We start from the raw sequence: 18186 nt of genomic DNA, 5'->3' as shown, positions 1-18186 counted from the left end.
ACAGTCGTGTAAATGCTTAAATTCCACCTAGCTTTCTCAGGACCTGTAAACTCTCCAAGGGCAGCGACCCCATCTCTTTCAGTTTGACGGGCCCAGCGCCCAGCACAGTAACAGGCCCGGCGTTGCACTAAGGCCCCCACTGGTCCTCCTGGCCACCACTCACTTGGGTACAGGATCTTGGTGTTGAGTGCAGGCAGGCTATCCCGGCTTCCCGGCTGGGGTGGAAGGGAAGCTGAACTGCCCAGGGGCAGACTTCCTTTGCTGATCAACTTCTCACACGGGGATTTCAACACTGTAAGAACAGAGCAGAAAACCTCAGAGCTGTCTGAAATAGAGACTGCTGAAATACCTGGGGATCCTGAATGACAGAAGCAGGTGGGAGGGCTGAGGAGGGAGGGCTGCAAACCACAGGCAGCTGTGTGAAGTGTGTGGGACAAAGAGGGGACGGAGGACTGAGTGGGTGCACAGGATGCTCGGAGGGTTTGGGCTCATGGAGAAGGTGACACAGGCCACAGGTGGCAGCACTGGAGGGAGGGGTGACGCCAGTCAGGGCTATGGGAGGCAGAGCACACACACAGCAGAGCTCTGAGTGGTGGCCATGCAGTGGCCGTGGGTCAGTTCTGACCACGGGCCTCCCAGCAACCCACCAGGCTTAGGGGGCACCTTCCACCAGGTCCTGCACTGTGGGCTGTTCCAGGAGGGGCAAGGACAAAGAAGGCCCACCCTCACCCACCCATCTTCCCCCTGCCAGACACAGCCCCTTTCGAGCAGCTCTGGGGCCCAGTGTGGTTCTGAGGAAGCCAAGCAAGATGCCAAGTGCTCCTCAGGGAGGGGGTTCTTGCCCTGACAAAGGGGGTCTTGTGGATTCTACTGGTGTCCACGAAGGCCGACTGCACACACCTCAAGGGCACACAGGAGATCCACAGAAACAGGCCTCGGGCTGTGAATTTTTATGCCAAGTGGCCAAAGCAGCTACGAGAAAGCTATGAGGGCGCGTGCCCTCAACCTCCCCTAGCAAGCCCACTACGTTCCACCAAAATCAAGCACACTGTGGTGCGCAGAGGGAGGCGGAACCACGGGTACCTTTGCGCTGGCTCCTCCCCCTGGGGACCCCAAAGCTCTCGCTGTGGGACAGTGGTGGGCACACTCGGTGGTCCATCTTCTCTTCCGACTCAGAGAGGCCCAGGACGAAGCCCTCCTGCTCCTGGGTCTGGGCATTCTGCTCATCAACAGCTGTGCAAGAAGAATGTGTGTGGCTGAGCAAGTGGGTTCAAAGCCAACAGTGCTGTCAGGCTGGGTGGAGGTCTCCTCCTTGCCCACAGCCTGCTCTTCCTCAAACATCCTCTGGCTAAAGGTTTAGACCCCGAACCCCCACCCCCACCTGCCTTCCCCTGGTCCTGGCACCAGGGCAGGGCATCCCTGCTAACAGGCTGGGAGGACCGGAACCCTCAGAAGGCAAGGGATGCAGAGGAGCCTGACACAGGCTGGAGGGCAGCAGGCGGGAGGAGTGGCACATGTACACTCAGGTGTGCAGGTGCTGGCCTGAGGAAAGCCCCCTCGTCTTCAAAATACCAGTCACCTTTTTCTGTGTGTTCTATGATCTGACGAATCGCTTTCTTCAGACTGTTTGCTCTCAGCATGAGCTGTTCTCGAGGCCGGAATATCTGTGGCCGGGCTGGGCAGGCCGATGCCACCAGGCGGTCCCCAGTGGAGCCACAGATGCTGCCTGACCCATCTCCATCTTCAGCCTCCTCAGCAATGGTTGGGGGTGGATTGGGCAGAGAGGACGAGGCCTGGGACTCATCATCCAAGGTCTTGAGAAGGGAATCCAGCTTCTCTTTCAGGACAGAGCACTAGACAGGGAAAGGAAGTGGTATGCAGAGCTGAGGCAGGAGAGCAGGTATGGAGGCAGGGAACCCGAGGCCATTTCACCCAGACCTCCGAGAACTCGACCGAAAGGAAAATCCTAACTCCCCATGCCTAAGCTAACAAAAGGACCAGAGGCTATTCCCTTTGCAAACCCCGCCCCCTTCTCCACCTGGCAGGTGGGAAACCAGCTGTCCACAACCCACCAGACTGACAGCGGCTGAGTCTCAGCCTGCATAGAAGTGCAACTTTGTAGGAGCGTGGCCTTTGTAATGTCACCTCGGACTCTGGTTGGCTGCTTTCTGCAACCACTCAGACTGTGGGCTATGACTTCATTTACACGAGGTGAACATGATGTGGCCGACGGGAAACTTCCAGGGGATCTTGGGATCAAAGAAGATTCTGTAGCTGGGTCCCTGAGCTGCTGCTCAGGTCTGTTCCCACACTGTGAAGTGTACTTTCGTTTTCAATAAATCACCGCTTTCGTTCTTTTGTTGCTTCACTCTTTCCTTGCTTTGCTGTGTGTTTTGTCTAATTCTTTATTTAAAACACCAAGAACCTGGACAAGCTGCAGTCACGACTCTCTCCCAGTGACAGAGGGAGCTTCTCGCTGCCTCGGTGCCCCCCCACCCAGGGCCCAGGGACAGACCTTCTTGGCCATGACCTCTGACTCCTCTGAGCTCTCGGTCGTCTTCTCATAGGCCTTCCCCACTCGGGCCACAAAGTCCTTCACTGTCTCACAGAGCACTCTGTGGGGAGAGAAACAGAAAGATCCTTCTAGAGAGGCAGCTCCAGGCTGGAGCCAGGGCCCCATGCCTCTTCCAGGGCCGCCGGGCACTCACTTAGCCGAGGAGATGACCACTGAGTGCTGGTCCGAGGTGAGGATTTTAGAAAGGTGGGCTGCAACGGAGTCTTCATAGAAGAGAATCTGCTGCACCTGCAATCACCCCAAATGCAGGCGCCGTTGGTCTCTGTGACAGCAAGCTCCATGGCAGTCCCAGTATCTCTGTCACCCAGTCCCTTGACAGCACAGGCTGGGAAAGACGAGTCTCCCTAACCGACACTGTCTGACCCGGCCAAGCCTCGACTCACTTCCAACACTACTCTGGGCTCACCTAGTGCTAGGTCAAAGACTTTAAAAGCTTAAAGATGAATCTTCTTGAGTCTGCGATCCCAGCACAGCCTGTGCTAGGGGCCCCTGCCCTGACCTCTGCTCATCCTGACAGCAGTGCGCTGGCGGGCCAGCTCCAGGTTTGGGTTCCTTCACAGCAGTGGCTGTTTCCGCCTGGCTGTGAACCCCATCTGGACACGCACTCTTCCCCCAACCATCTGGTCTGCCTGTCAGAAGGGGAGTCCTGTCCCTTTGGGATCCCTGCTGTTTTTAGGACCCAGCCCCAGGGTCAGTGAACTTCACTACCGGCCAGACAGTGAGTTATTTTGGGCTTCCCCCCCACACTTTTCCTCTCAAAATTAAAAAAAAAAGGAAAAATAAAAAATGTACAAACCATTCTTGGCTGGCAAGGCCGTGGGCCCAGGCACATCTGGCCTGCAGGCCTTGCTTGCTGACCGTTGCCCTAGGCCCTGATAAAGTTCACCTCTCTCTACTACCCCACCCAGCACTGCACCAGCACAAAATACTAACTAAAGAAGACAAAGTCTGTTCTCTGAGGGAACTTGTAGGAGCCTTAAACAAAACAGAAACAATCACCCAATAAAAAGAACTCCCAGCTGGACTAGAGGAGGCTGAGCGAAGGGCAGCTATGGACACCACAGAGGGGTGAGACCGGGCGGGAGCCAGGGCTGCAGGAAAGCTGTGGCAGAGTGGGCTGGGGCATTCCAGGTATGCGGGCACTGCGGCAGGGAAGGGAACGGGCAAACACCATGTGGGGCTCACTGAGCAGCTGAGGAGATGTACAGACAGGGTGGGAAGGCCATTAGGAGGACCGCCGGCCTCTCTGCCGCAGAGCCTGTGACAACCCTAGTTGTCACAAAAGCCCCTAGAAGGTCACAAAAGCCCAAGAGGCTCCTGCCAAGGGGAGTGAGAATCCTCTCAGGCTTGGGTTCACCCTGCACCTCCGCAGGCCTGACTGTGACACCCCGTCACCAAGGGGGAGGCGGCTCTGCAAGGGAGGCGATGCAAACTGCTGACAGGACAGGTCAGATCACATCAGCACGTGAGCGGGGTGTGACGAACAGGCCAGCAATACCTCGGAATCCTCGCTGAAGTCTTCGGTGACGGTGGAGGAGGAGGCCTGCCGGGGGAGCTTGGCCTCATACGCCATGACGCTCCACCTGCACACACAAGGTCAGCTGCACAGGCGGCAAGACGTGCAGGCCCCCAAGGCAGACCCTGCGTCCTCCCCTGTCATGGCTGGCAGCCTTGATCTTTATACAGTTTCTGACTTCATTTTTAAGCCCTTGGTCTTGACTCTGTCCTGCAACTTGGCTGAGAACAAATGTTTGCACTCCATAACTAAAAGAGCAATACAGCTCCATGAAAGAGGAGAGGGTACCCATAAATGGCTGCCCTTGAGATAAGATGCTGCTTCTGAGAGAAATGGATTTACTCTCCCCAAGAGAGCTGCAAATGGCTCCGCCAGCAGCCCGCTGGCCCAGTGAGATGAGCACTTCACATGCCCCAAGGCACACAGGGGCGGCCTGAAATGGCGGGTCACTGCAAAACCACATCTGTCATCAGAACCCCAGGCTTCTGGGAGCACCTAGGAAGGCCAGGAGGCATCTCATCAGCACCCCATGTACCACAGGTGCTGTGTGTGTCACTCAGAACAGCAGTACCTCACTCAGGGAAGGTGTCACAGTGGCTTTAGGCACTAGAGGATTTCCCAAAACAACTTCTGGGAACAGAATATGAGAAAATGCAACCGTTCAAACAAGCGACAAGGAGCACTCTTCCAATGGGTATCATATCCTGGGCTGAAGCAGCCAAACACCGCACAGCCACCTGCTCCATGGCCCTGACACACTCAGGTATGGCCTCCTGGGAAGACCTGATCATTCTAGGGCATGGCTGGTTCTTAGCCTGTTTTGTTTCTATCCTTGTCATAATCTGACCAAATATCAAAGACTATCAGAATATATGCTCAGGTCATATCTTTACAAATGATTTCAGAGGGCCCCTGTTTTCCGCAGACCCTAGGTTAACACCCATCTCTCAAAGTCCCCTCACACGGCACTGGAACACGTCCCCACTCACCTGTCCAGCATCTTGGTGCTGGCTCTCTCCAACTTCTCCAAGATCTGGGGGAGCTGGGTGTCATCATCGCAGGCCGAGCCCCAGCCCAGCACTCGGGCCAGGTCGTTCCCCGTGCCGAGCGGCAGAACTCCCAGCTGACACTAAGAAAACACGGGGAAGATGTGCAGGCAAACACTAGGGGTGGGGCCGCCTCCCAGCCCACCGCCCTCCCTGTCACCCACCATGAGGGTTACATCAGCAACATGGAGATGTGCCCTAAACCCATGCAGCGTGCACATTATAGGCAGAGCCCACTGGAGGGACAGATGGCATGTTCCTTGACAATGTGACAGGAATGTGGCTGCCCTTGAGGTAAGATGCTGCTTCTGGGAGAAATGGATGAGCCACAGCCCCAACTCTCAAGAGATGGTGGTGACTGACCAAGCTGTCACCACATCTTGATGGTGAGTCCCTCACACCCTCTCTGATCTGTCTCCCAAATCCCCGCTTCCCATTGTCACCAACATGACCACAGCCCCAAGGACTCACTCTAATGCCTCACCACCATCCCTCCATCCATTACAGTACCTCACTCACTAATGACAAACTCTTCTTCCAAAAACACCACTAGTGTCACTTCTCTAAATCCTATCAAAAAAAGTGCCAGGACCATCCTCAGTCTGGAGGCCTCCCTGGAGCCTTGCCAGAGCCAGAGCTCAGCGCCACCCACCTGCCTGCCATTCCAGAGACCTCATGCATTGCTCAGGCCTCACCCCTCCACCTGGAGTCCCATCCCAGAGCTCCCACTGCACCATTTCACTGCTTAGGGGGCCTCTCGAAACACCCGCTGCCCAGAGCTCACCAGCCTTCAACTCTGACAGTGCAGTAACCAGGGCCATGAAGGCCTGTGGTGCAGTTTGTGGGAAGCGTTACTGTCCTTGAGGCAGGAACCCTGCCCTGGTCCAGCCTACAGCACTGTACAGCCCTCTGCTCACCAGGTGCAAGGGGCCATGCTTAAGGCCCTATCGCCTGTGGGGACAGCAAATGCCAGGGAAGGTCCTGCCTCACCAAGGGAACATCTGGCAGGGGAGAGGCAGGAGCGAGCAGGCGAGGATGGAGAGAACCCAGCGCTGAAGCGCGCCCAGAGGGGCTGAGGCCTCCGCAAGGGCTTCCTGGAGCCTTACAGGAAAAGGAGGACAGCACGGAATACGCATGGGGGGTGCCCCAGGCAGGGAAGCACAACACTGGGAGGGCAAGGCAGAGCTCAGTGAAGAGGTAGCAGCGAGGAACCAGGAGGCAGACAGGCGGAGGGGCAAGCAGGAGGCCACGCTGGGACAAACTCTCTTAAAGGTCTGGACTCTTCCAAGAATTGTCGGGCTTGGGGGTGCACAGGCAGAACTGCCCCAGGAAAAGTCGCCTAGGTGAGCTGCTGACAGACAAAGGCCAGGGTACCGTGGGTGGCAAGACTGAGCCCACAATGAGTGAGAAACAGGCAGGAGGAAGAGACCGGAGGAACCAAGAACAACTGTCCGGTTTCCTAGCTCAGGCGTCTAGATGGATGTTTTCAGACTCCAAGGAAAGGAATGCGAGGCAGGGGCTGAGTGCGTGCAGTGTTGGAAGCTCGAGGCACTAGCAGGGCAGAGAGGCCCAGGGCTCAGCTATCAACTGAGGCACCCCCAGGAGAGAGATGACAGCCCTGCAAGTCACTGAGCATTCCAAGAGTGAAGGAAGAGAGGCCCCAGCAAGGCTCTGAGGACACAGCATTAAGGGGAGGGTAAAGAGGGAGAGGCCACCACAGAATGGTAGCAGCCAAGAAGGTAAGACACCCCCAGGTGGCAGGGTCCCAGTGAGGGCATGGCCACCACATCAGGTGTCCAAGAGAAGCAAAGAGAGAGAAGTGTGTGCTGACCTGAACGCATCAAATCAGCCACAAGGTTCCACTGTCTTCCTAACTACCAACAGTGAACTGGCAAATCATCCACAAAATGAAAATTTAGAGTAATCTGTGCTAACCCACCACCAGGGGGCACCACTTCCCCTCCTGAGCTGCTGGCCACAAGGCCCTGGCTGTCAAAGTCCACCCAACTGGAAAGACTACCAAGTAGGCAGGGCTATAGGGACCGCAGAATCACTGAAAAATACCTCCATGTCACATAGAAGACTGATTTTTTTTTTTAATGGGACCACAACAAACATAAGAAAATACAGGTGCAAATCTTCCTAACCTTGGGGTGGGTGTAGGCAGCTTCGAATATGACAGAAGTGCAAAAATCACAAAAGAAAAGACCACCACCCCCAAAAAGGATGTTGAACCGACAAATGACAAACCGGGGAACAAATCTGCAATGACAGCTAAGAAGTTAATACAACAACAATCTTCAGACATCCATGTTTAAAGGAAAAAACAGTGACTACTCAAAGAGAAAATGAGGCAAAAATATATGAACAGGTGATTTATTTAAAACTTCCTAACCAACTGAGGAGACGTTCGACTTCCCCAGGAATTAAAGAAATAAAGATCAGAAATTTTTTGGTCTACTTAGTTGGACAAAAACTAAAAAGATGGACACCTTGGATGGTGCCCAGGAAAGGACAGCTTTAAGCAGCATTTGCAGGCATGGAAGCTGGCACAGTCTTGAGGAAAGGCAGCTTGTCAGCACAGTTCAATATTAAGCCTGGGTGCACTCAGAGAGAACAACACTGGGGAGTGACCTGAGCACTCACACACGAGGGAGGTGAGTGGGCCCAGGGCTCCTGGCTCTGTCCAGTGGAAAACCACACAAGGTTACCTACTTACACACAGGCACCAGGTGTCTGCAACATCTTAATTAGTGATTTTTAAAAAGCAGTAACAGACTAGCCGTTTAAATTATAACTGCACTGTGCATTATATGTACTGTGATCAAGAGAGGTCAGAGACAGCAAAATGTTGACAGTGGCTGATCACCTGAGGAGGCCACGGCTGGGTGTAGAAATTAAATGAACATATGGACATTTTCATATACAACCAGAAAAATCTATTTTCATTTTAATACAAAAAACTAAGTCCAATGAACCATGACTCTAACTTGAGGAATTCAAGTATAATGCTGTCCCCTCCTCACAAGCCAAAAACCACCCAGTAAAGCAACAGCCCCACCCGGCCCTGCTCCCCACCGTGGGTCCTTTATGGGCAATTCTTTCTGTAGCTCCCTTCAGGTCCCCCTCATACATCATGGCCAGAGCCCCTGGGCCTCCACAATGCTGGGGGTGGCCCATGCTCTCCCCTCTCTGCACTGGCCACCAAACTGCACACTCTCCAAAACCACCAACGGTCTCTGCCTGAATATAGGTGCTCCGAGATGAACAGAAGCTGAGACTGCAGGACTTCCCTCTAACCTCAGCACCCTCTCTGCTCCTGGCTGGCTCCCTCATGTCCAGGTACCTGTTTATGAAGGTTGAGGCTGTCGATTTCGGAGAGGACCCAGCCAACACTTCCGTCCCCGCCACAAACCAGAATCCGGAATGTGTCAAACTTCTGGAACAACCGTAAGCTGCAGAGAAAAGAGAAAGGCCATGAAATGATGTCCATTCCACAGGACAAATGACAGGCTTGTCAGTATGTGGCCAAGGCGGCCCACCTGTGCTCCTCACAGCTGACCTATACCAGAGGCGAGCGTCCCTCCAGTCAGGGTCCACTTTGTCAAGGGGACAATAGCAGCTCTGGGGTCTAGCCAACTGCTCCAACCAGGGCCATGGCCCCCCCCAGCAAAGAGACCACCCAGCTGTGACGAACCACTGCACCCTCTGCAGATACTGCAGGCTCAGTGGTGGGCCAACGCACCATCCCCTGCCAGGGACAGCCTTCCATAGCCCCTGCCCACATGAGCCCACCCTGCATCACTGTCCTTCACCTGCCACATCCACGAGTGGCCCCTGCTGGCCTTCCCAGCATGCCCTCTGGGCTGCCTGCATCACCCTGCACCCTCAGCCTTGGCACTCCTCAGCCCTGCAGTCTGGCTTCCACCCTGGCCCTTGTTCTGGTCACCCTGGAGCCCTGGGCTGCCAGACCTGCCTGCAGGCTACATGTCCCCGCTGCAGCACGTATGCCTGCACCCACTCAGTCCTCCAGCAATGAGACCCATGACCCCCTCTCCTAACTCCTCGGTTTCCTTCCTGAGCTCCCCGTCACCCTGCCCCTGTCCAGCAGCATCCCCAATCAGGACACCACTGCCACTTCTGCTCACTCCTCGCCCTCTTCCTGTGTGACCACATCCACAGTTTGCATCAGGGACCACACAGGTAACTCTGGATCGACAGCCACCAGGCCACTCCTGAGCACCGACAGTTGCACCTGTCCCCCAGAACATACCACTCTGGTATCCTAGGGCACTGCCAACAGGAAACATCCCTCCTCGGAGAATGGCAGCACCACCACCAACCCAGTCCAGAGGCCAGACCTGCCTCCTCTTACCCTGTGGCCGGCCCAGCCCCTCCCGGCAGCCTCTCCTCCACTCCCACCAAGCCATCCAGCTCAGGTCACCACTGCACTCTCACAGAGTCCCACAGAAGCCTTGCAGTCACCTCAATACCCTTCTCGAAAGTTTCCCACATGAGTTCCTGGAAGATCTTTCTAAAACACGAGCCTGGTCATGAGCCTTGCTTTATGAGGTTGCCCCTCGTTTGCAGTGAGCCAGGATTACACCAGCACACTCAGCCTGGGCAACCAGAAAGACCCTGTCTCAAAAAATAATAAAATTAAAATTAAAATAATTTCTTCATCAGCCTACTAGTGAATGCAATCCCCCACCATTCAGATAAGAAGTCTCTCTGCAGAAAACATGGGAGTGCGGCCTTTGTGGAAGCAGGCTGGAGTGCTGCCATCTGTGACTGCTCTCCAACGGTGCGTGGTTCTGAGTGGGGACCAGCAACACAGAAGACACCCAGAGAACCAGCGATGAGCAGCTTGTTTCTCCTACCCTCACGCATACACCAAGGAAACCCAGGAGCTGGCCACGGTTCATATCAGAGCATCCCCTGACTCCTAAATACACAGCTCCCCACCGACTCTCCCAGAAAAATACAGGCCAAATCACAGGTTCTACAGGCACTTCCCACTAGGAGTGTCCTGGACAATCTCCCGGAAGTGCTAGCAAGCCCTCTTTGAGCTCCAGCCTGGAACTGATGCCTCCAAAGGAAGAAGGAATTCGTTCAAATGGCAACATTTATGGAAGCAAACTTATGAAAAGTACAAAACTACAAAGAACACACATTGGCTCTCCAGCAAGCAGAGGAACCGTCTAATCCCATGCTGCCGAGGACAGTGGAATCACTCTGCCCCAACAACACCCATGCATGTTCCTGCTTTACGGCACCTGCATGCCGAGCAGCCTCCTATGCCCCCCAACATGCAAACACTCCCTCCTGGCCTCGCTGGAGGGCAGCTTTTTCCTCAACACCAGGCAGCTGTTAGAATGAGCCATGCCAGAAAAATACACCGCAGGCAGGCAGGCAGGCAGGCAGGCAGGCAGGTAGGTAGGTAGGTAGGTAGGTAGAAAATTTTAAAAGAAGAAAATACACTTACAACGTCGTAAGCAGACACATGCAGAAGGCATTTGCACAACAGCAGGTAAAGAAGAATCCTGACTGGCTCAAAAGATGCACGTGCATGGGTGTGTGCACATAGGCGTATGTACGTGTGTGCACGCACACGCTGTGTTCAAAGTTGGAAGGCCATGCACCTCTATTAAGAGTGGGCACCTCTGCAAGTGCAGTTTGGGGAGGAAGCAGTTCAACTTTTCTTTCCTATCTAAAACTTTGTGTCTTTGATCTTTTTTTTAACAAGCACATACCATTTACACAATTTTTAAAACTCCAAGAAAGATATGTTTTACAAGCTTCCTACCCGAGGTGTGGGCCTCCGTTCATGAGGTCAAAGACCTGGGCAGGGTTCAGCAGCTGTTTGAATCTTCTGAGGAACTTCACACCTTGGTTGTCCCCACTTTTTGAATTGACGAAGACCAGTAGTGGGCTTGTGCAAGACGGAGGACAGCTGGCCTTCCAGAACCCTGGATGCAAGAACGAACAGGACAGAAGAAAATCTACAGGCCCCGGGAGGCACTGGGGGCACCACTGATGGAATCAGCAGCAGCAGACCCCGCAAAAGACGTACACCTGACACAAGCACACCTAAGTCAGCAAGAGCTCAGCAAACAGTTCCCCACAGCTGCTCCCCACGTGTGAGCCGGGAGCCCCATCCATCGATCTCACATTCACAAGGTGTCCAAGTGCCACCTTGCTGCTGTCTTCTTCTCTTGATCTGCTCTGATCCATGTACCCCACATCCCCTCTTCCACCAGTACTTGTCAACAGGTGGCACCATGTTCCAGCCAGACATGAGAGCAGCTGCAAGCCAGTATGCCAGTGTGTGCTGGGCAGAGATGGAACATAGCTTCAATGGCTCATATGGAGAAGCCCCCAGACCTGGGTTCCACTCAACAGCATCACCTCCATGTCAAGCGCCATGCTCGGGTCTCAGGCCCATCTAATGGCAATGCCATAGAATCAGGGCACCATGTGCCAACAATCCCCGCACCCCTATTCTGTAAACTTGAGGCACTTCCTTTATACCAAGCCCCATTTAATGATCCCCACACCCCTGTTCCATAAACTTGAGGAACTTCCTTTATGCCAAGTTCCATTTAATGATCCCCGCACCCCCATTCTGTAAATTTGCGGCCCATTTTATAAGTGGGGAACCTGGGGCTTGGCAGGGTTTGAGGATTTGCTCAGGTTCACATGGCAAGCACGTACTAGATTCAGGTTTGACTCTAGAGACATTTTATCATGTTCTCTGGACACGGAAATAGCCAGAATCTGGATTCTACAGTCTGCTGGTGTAATGGGCCATCAAAGACCCTAAGCCCAGGACCTTCTGGGAGCTGGAAAGGGACTTTCCTTTAAGCTTGTAACTTACAATTACGGTCACTTAAAAATAGGAATATGTCTTGAGAAGAGGCCTTGTGAGGTGGCTGCATTGCCGCGCAAATACCACGTAGAGTATCTGCACTTACACGAACCTCGGTGGTGTACCCTGCTGCTCCCAGGCTACAACCCTGTACGACATGTTACTGTACCAAATGAGTTCCACTCAACAGCATCACATCCACGTCAAGCGCCAGGCTCCGGTCTCAGGCCCATCTAATGGCAATGCCGTAGAATCAGGGCACCGTGTGCCACTCTGTGCAACTCCTCCAGCGCCCCCCCCCGGTTGTGCCTAACCTCTTTCTGACATCTCACCAAGATAACCAAGTCTAGAGCTGGAGAGGAGAAAGCCTGTGGAGAAGGAAGCATGTGGAAGTGCATGAGAAGGATGAGCATGTGTGGTACCCACCGTCGGAGTCGATGCTGTTGAGAGCCGTGGGTGGGATAACTGACACTTTGCACAGGCCAAGTGGGCACTTGGTCAGCAAGGATTCTTTACACGATGTGTGAACCTGAAACAAGAGTCTCCGCATCACCAAGGGTCACTGGCATCCTGTACACACACCAGAAATCCTCCTGCCCTGTAGTTGATAAGCCGGCTATGGCAGAAGCGGGTGATTTCAGAGCTGGGCTGGCCTGCTCCCATCACAGGCCCCGTGCCCTGGCTTTGCACTCGAGAAGGCATAGCACGGAAACACCAAGCAGGAGCCAGTCATGGTGCACACCTTGTGAGCAACAGTCCTGCACCCGAGCCTCAGGCCATTCCACCACAGCTACCTCCAACTTTCAAGACGAGGGTGAGGGCTCCTGGGGCAATGTGTCTCTACACATCCCCTGTGTCTTGGCTTCCTCCTGGTGGCCAGATGTGCTAGGCAAGTGACTACAGCAGCCACTTCACAATGACCATCCCAGAAGCGAGTACATGGAGGCTCCGTGCATCTCTCCCTGGAAGCACATCTCACCACCCAGGGCAATGATGAGACCCAGAACCCGGCAGGAGGCCACATGGGCTATGCCCCTTCCACATGGCTATGCTCACTGTAAACACCACCCAGAGACGTCACTGCTCTGAAGGGCCTCTCCAGCTTTCCTGCTTCCACGCCACCCAGGAGACTCCTCACAACCCAGCTACAGGGCCACATGATGCAGGGTACATCTGTCCCAATGACACACACTTACATGTGTTGAAAAGGCAGGACTAAACTCAAAAGGAAGAAACACCCCCCCCCCCAAAAAAAAAACAACTAAGAAGGAAAATGACCAAACAGGTCAAAACACCCACTCTCAGAGCCGGAGGGGCCTCTGGGATGAATTTACCAGGATCCAGCAGATCGTGTGGAGGCACGAGACCCATATGGGCACTGTAGGGAGCAGGCCCTCCCCTCCAGCCCGGCGCAGGGCCCACACTCACCATGGCCTTGCACCAGAGGCAGCGCCAGTCCTGCAGGCGCAGCACGCTGCCACACGTCTTGTCGCACACGGTGCACTTGGCACTCACAGGCAGGTTTCCTTCCAACCACTGGTGAGGCATCGAGATCTGCGACCAAACAGAGGCACACACTAGGGGTGCTCCCAAGGCTCCACATCAAGGGCAGCCAGGAGCCCTTAGACGGAAACGCTCTTTGTAACTCAGCCACGGCATTCTTCCCAGCACAAGCCCTTTCCCTGACGCCGGTGAGGGGAGGGATGGCAGGGCCTGTGAAGGGCCATCTACCCACAGCACCTGTAAGAGGTGCAAACAAGACTCACAGGGACAGGATGGAGCTCGGGGGTGCGGCGACCACACGGAGACCGCATATACTTTCCACTGTGACACCCAATACCAGTGTGACCGTCTCCAATGAAACAGTGCTGGGGAAGGCGGGGAGGAGGCTTGCAAGGGACAACGCAGGTGGGCCGCCGTGGCTCAGGGCCCCACAGGTGGTATTTCTTAACATACCCCATCTGCATCCTCAATGATGTCCTTCCCGATAGAGGCGAGCGTGGTCCACTTGCAGTTATTGGTTGCACGCACAGCACAGCGCTTGTGGGCCTTAAATTTGCACACTGAGAGAGAAGGGACACATGAGCCTATAAGCTGTGTGTGTGCCAGGAACTTCCCATGCTGAGCAGTGCTGTGAGAACTGCCCAGCTCCAGAAAAGTCAAGGAAGGTACCAGCGGCACTCTCATTTTATAACTGAGCTACTGTGATACGCTTAGAGGCTGGGGGCGGTGGGACCGGAGGCGGATGTGAGACCACACATCAGGGAGAGCTGGGGATCGGTCAGCTTTCTGTCACAGGCCAGAGAGTGAGCAGTGGAGGCCTTGCAGGTGGCATCCAGCCTCCATCACAACTACTCAACTCTGCGTGTAGCACAAAAGCAGCCAGAGACAATACTTTTTTAAGGATACAAATTTGAATTTCATGTAATTTTCACGTGTCACAAAATAGGAAATTCTTCTTTTGATGTTTTCCAATCATTTAAAAATGTAAAAGCCAGTCTGAAGCGTGAGAGCTGTGCAAAAACAGGCAGAGGCAGGGTGTGGTCCAGGCTACAGCTAACGAGCCTGCTCCAGCCCACTGCTCTTGCCACCAGACTGGACGCCCTTGCCCAAACTCTGCAGTCCTGGCCTCTGGGTCTGTAATGCACTTTCAGTCCATATACGCATGGCCCCATGCACCCGACTGCGGAGTGTGAAACGCTGGGGCCGGCAGCTGTTCCTGCAGTGCCTTTCCCTCTGTGTGCTCTAGGCTTCCTCTGTTTCTCCTTTTGCCACCCACAGCTTCCCTTCTTTTCACTCTGTTTGAGCACTATAAAAAATGACTGATGAAGGACTCTTCAGCAGGAAAAATAAACAAGAATAGAATCATAGAAACTACTGTGCCCTTGGACCTCATGGGTGGCAATGGCTTCTTTACGGTGACTGGGTTTGGATTTCCAAAGCTTTATCAAGTAAAATGCCAGGCCACCTTTCCTGACAGAACAACAAATGCACATCCATACCCTCACAGGACAGCCCATGCGACGTGACCCCAGACAGAGCCTCACGGCACACGTTGCAGTAGGTCGGCCTCGCGTGGGAGCAGGCGTACCAATTGTGCATCCCTGAGAAATGGTCCATGCTGTACTGGGTGGGCTGGAAGAATGAAACCAAGACGGCAAAGATAAGACTTCTCTTTTAAATTGTAACTTGGACAAGATTAAACAAAGTATCCAAGAGAGCCTCCAAGAGAGAAGAGGGGGAAGGTTTATAAAGGACAGGTCTTCCCAGAGGACAGGCAACAAGTTTTAATTGTACAAGGAACATGCTGAGAATGTGAGCTCCAGACTGCGGATCCGCATGTGGGGGACACTCAGACAGCAGACATGGGGTGAGGGAGGCAACAGGAGGCATTTGGAGAAGGTTTTTCTTTTTTAACCTCAAAGTGCTCCCTGTTCTGCACAGTCTTTAATGCTGCGATCCAATCTTCCATTTCTTTTCTGTTATCGGCACACAGGATGAGCTTCCTACATGGAGTTATGACCTAGAGAAAGAAACATGGTCAGCAGAACCATGAACAAAAGGCAAGTGCCAATGGCTATGAACACTTTCTTAAAACCTACCTCACATATATATAATAAATTACTATTTCATTCACGTATTCACACCAAGCAGAAAACAAAAATGGTTATCATGGATCACTAAAAATTAAGAACAATCTCAAACTAAAAAGACAGTGAAATTTAGTTTTTATATGTTCATCAGCAATTAACTTAAGTGGACATTTATATAACTGCTTACTACTTAGGCACAGTAAGCCGCAGGAAATTTTATTTTTTATTTTATTTTTTTGAGACGGAGTTTCACTCTTGTTACCCAGGCTGGAGTGCAATGGCGCGGTCTCAGCTCACTGCAACCTCCGCCTCCTGGGTTCAGGCAATTCTCCTGCCTCAGCCTCCTGAGTAGCTGGGATTACAGGCACGTGCCACCATGCCCAGCTAATTTTTTGTATTTTTAGTAGACACGGGGGTTTCACCATGTTGACCAGGATGGTCTCGATCTCTTGCCCTTGTGATCCACCCGCCTCGGCTTCCCAAAGTGCTGGGATTACAGGCGTGAGCCACGGCACCCGGCAGCCCTAGGAAACTTTTTAAAAAGTAGCAACTGTGTGATGTCCAGCATTTGAACGGTTTAGGGAAGTCTAGTCCACTGTAACTCTAGAATACCATAAGCATGTGTCACTATCAATATGCATCGCATATAAATGTTCTTGGAGAAAACCTCAATATCAGACTAGGCAGGACGTGAACAACCTGACAAGACATAAAGTTATGACCTGGTAATAATCAGCAAATGAAAATGATATCCATAATATGGAGTTTTTGTAAATCAGTAGAAAAAACTTCCTGACATAAAAAAGGCTATGAACTTGCATTTCACAAAAGAAATACATCAACATTCTTTTTTAATTTTTTGTGGGTACTTGGTAGGTATATGTATTTATGGGGCATACAGGCACAGAATAATCACAGAGTAAATGGGGTCTCTATTGCCTCAACCATTTATCCTTTCTCTGTGTTACGAACAATCCAAATATATTCTTAGTTATTTTTAAATGAACAGCAAATTATTAACAGTTGCCACCCTGTTCTGCTATCAAATACTCCATCTGGTCTGTTCTAACTATATTTTTGTACCTATTAACCATCCCCCTAGCCCCACGTAGCCATCCATCTACTGCCTATCTCCGTGAGTTCAACTTTTCTTTTTTTTCAGCTCCCACAGTAAGTGAGCGGGTGTGAAGTCTGTCTTTCTGTGCTTGGCTTATTTCACTTAACATAAGTGCCCTCCAGTTCCATCTGTTGTTGTTGCAAATGACAGGATATCATTATTTTTTATGGCTAAAGAGTACTCCATTGTGTACATGTACCACATCCATTTGTCTGTTGATGGACACTTAGGCTGCTTTCAAATCTTGGCTATTGTGAACAGTGCTGCAGTAAACACGGGAGTGCAGACATCTCCTCGATATACTGATTTCCTTTCTTTTTGGTACATACCTAGCTAGCAGTGGGATTTCTGGACCACATGGTAGTTATATTTTTAGTTTTTTGAGGAACCTCCAAACTGTTCTCCATAGTGGCTGTGCTAATTTACACTCCCATCAATGGTGTACGAGGGTTCCCTTTTCTCCACATCCTCGCCAGCATTTGCTATTGCCTGTCTTTTGGATGAAAGTCATTGTAACTGGGGTAAGACAGTATCTCATTGTAGTCTTTATTTGCATTTCTCTGATGATCAATGATATTGAGCACTTTTTCATATAGCTACTTGCCATATGTATGTCTTTTTTTTTGAGAAATGTTTATTCAGATCTTTTGCCTATTTTTTAATTGGATGATTAGATTTTTCCCTTTTGGATTATTTGAGCTCCCAATTTATAATCACTCATCAGAGGAACAGTGTGCAAATATTTTCTCACATTCTGTAGGCTGTCTCCTTACCCTGTGGTTTCCTTTGCTGTGCAGGAACTTTAATCATCTGTCCGCCTTTTGCTTTCATTGCCTGTGCTTGTGGGAATTACTCAAGAAACCTTTGCCCTGTCCAACGTCCTGCAATGTTTCCCCAGTGTTTTCTTTTAGTAGTTTCATACTTTGAGGTCTTAGATTTAAGTTTTTAATCCATTTTGATTTCATGTTTGTATATGGCAAGAGACAGGAGTCTAGTTTCATTCTTTTGCCTATGGATAACCAGTTTTCCCAGCACCATTTAGTGAAGAGACTGTCCTTTCCTCAGTATATGCTCCTGGTACCTTTGTCGAAAATGTGTTCACTGCGGATGCATTAATTTATTTCTAGGTTCTCTATTCTGTTCCATCGGTCTGTGTCTGTTTTCATGCCAGTACTATGCTGTTTGGGTTAGCATAGCTCTGTAGTATAATCTGAAGTCAGAAAATGTGATTCCTCTAGTTTTTCAAAAGGATAATTTTGCCTATTCTGGGTCTTGTGGCTATTTTGGTTCCATATAAATTTTAGAATTATTTTTTCCGTTTCTGTGAAGGGTGTCATTGGTATTTTCATAGGAATTGCACTGAATCTGTAGATTGCTTTGGGTAATACAAACATTTTCACAATGTTGATTCTTCCAGTCCATGAACATGCCGTATCTTTCCATTTTTTGTGTGTTCTCTTCTATTTCTTGT

The 18186-nt window shown here is 51.8% G+C and overlaps 1 protein-coding gene across 2 annotated transcripts in view; it reads right to left on the bottom strand.

The window, feature by feature from the left end:
• The window catches only part of DGKD (diacylglycerol kinase delta), a 111009-nt gene that overhangs the window by 21073 nt on the left and 71750 nt on the right, over positions 1-18186 (bottom strand). For both annotated transcript variants that reach the window (XM_017537691.2, XM_017537690.2), the window contains 14 exons: positions 15424-15528; positions 15008-15140; positions 13962-14068; positions 13434-13559; positions 12432-12534; positions 10944-11106; positions 8484-8592; positions 5081-5220; positions 4074-4158; positions 2709-2803; positions 2516-2615; positions 1580-1853; positions 1084-1233; positions 164-292 (listed from right to left, as the gene is read on the bottom strand). In XM_017537691.2, the coding sequence (XP_017393180.1) occupies positions 164-292; positions 1084-1233; positions 1580-1853; positions 2516-2615; positions 2709-2803; positions 4074-4158; positions 5081-5220; positions 8484-8592; positions 10944-11106; positions 12432-12534; positions 13434-13559; positions 13962-14068; positions 15008-15140; positions 15424-15528 (1819 nt within the window). The remainder of the gene's footprint in view (positions 1-163; positions 293-1083; positions 1234-1579; positions 1854-2515; positions 2616-2708; positions 2804-4073; positions 4159-5080; positions 5221-8483; positions 8593-10943; positions 11107-12431; positions 12535-13433; positions 13560-13961; positions 14069-15007; positions 15141-15423; positions 15529-18186) is intronic.

The sequence above is a fragment of the Cebus imitator genome, unplaced genomic scaffold (genome assembly GCF_001604975.1).
Source record: "Cebus imitator isolate Cc_AM_T3 unplaced genomic scaffold, Cebus_imitator-1.0 Scaffold106, whole genome shotgun sequence".
Classification (NCBI taxonomy): Eukaryota; Metazoa; Chordata; class Mammalia; order Primates; family Cebidae; genus Cebus; species Cebus imitator.
The sequence above is the reverse complement of the archived record's forward strand: the minus strand, read 5'-3'. Positions and strand labels throughout refer to the sequence as shown.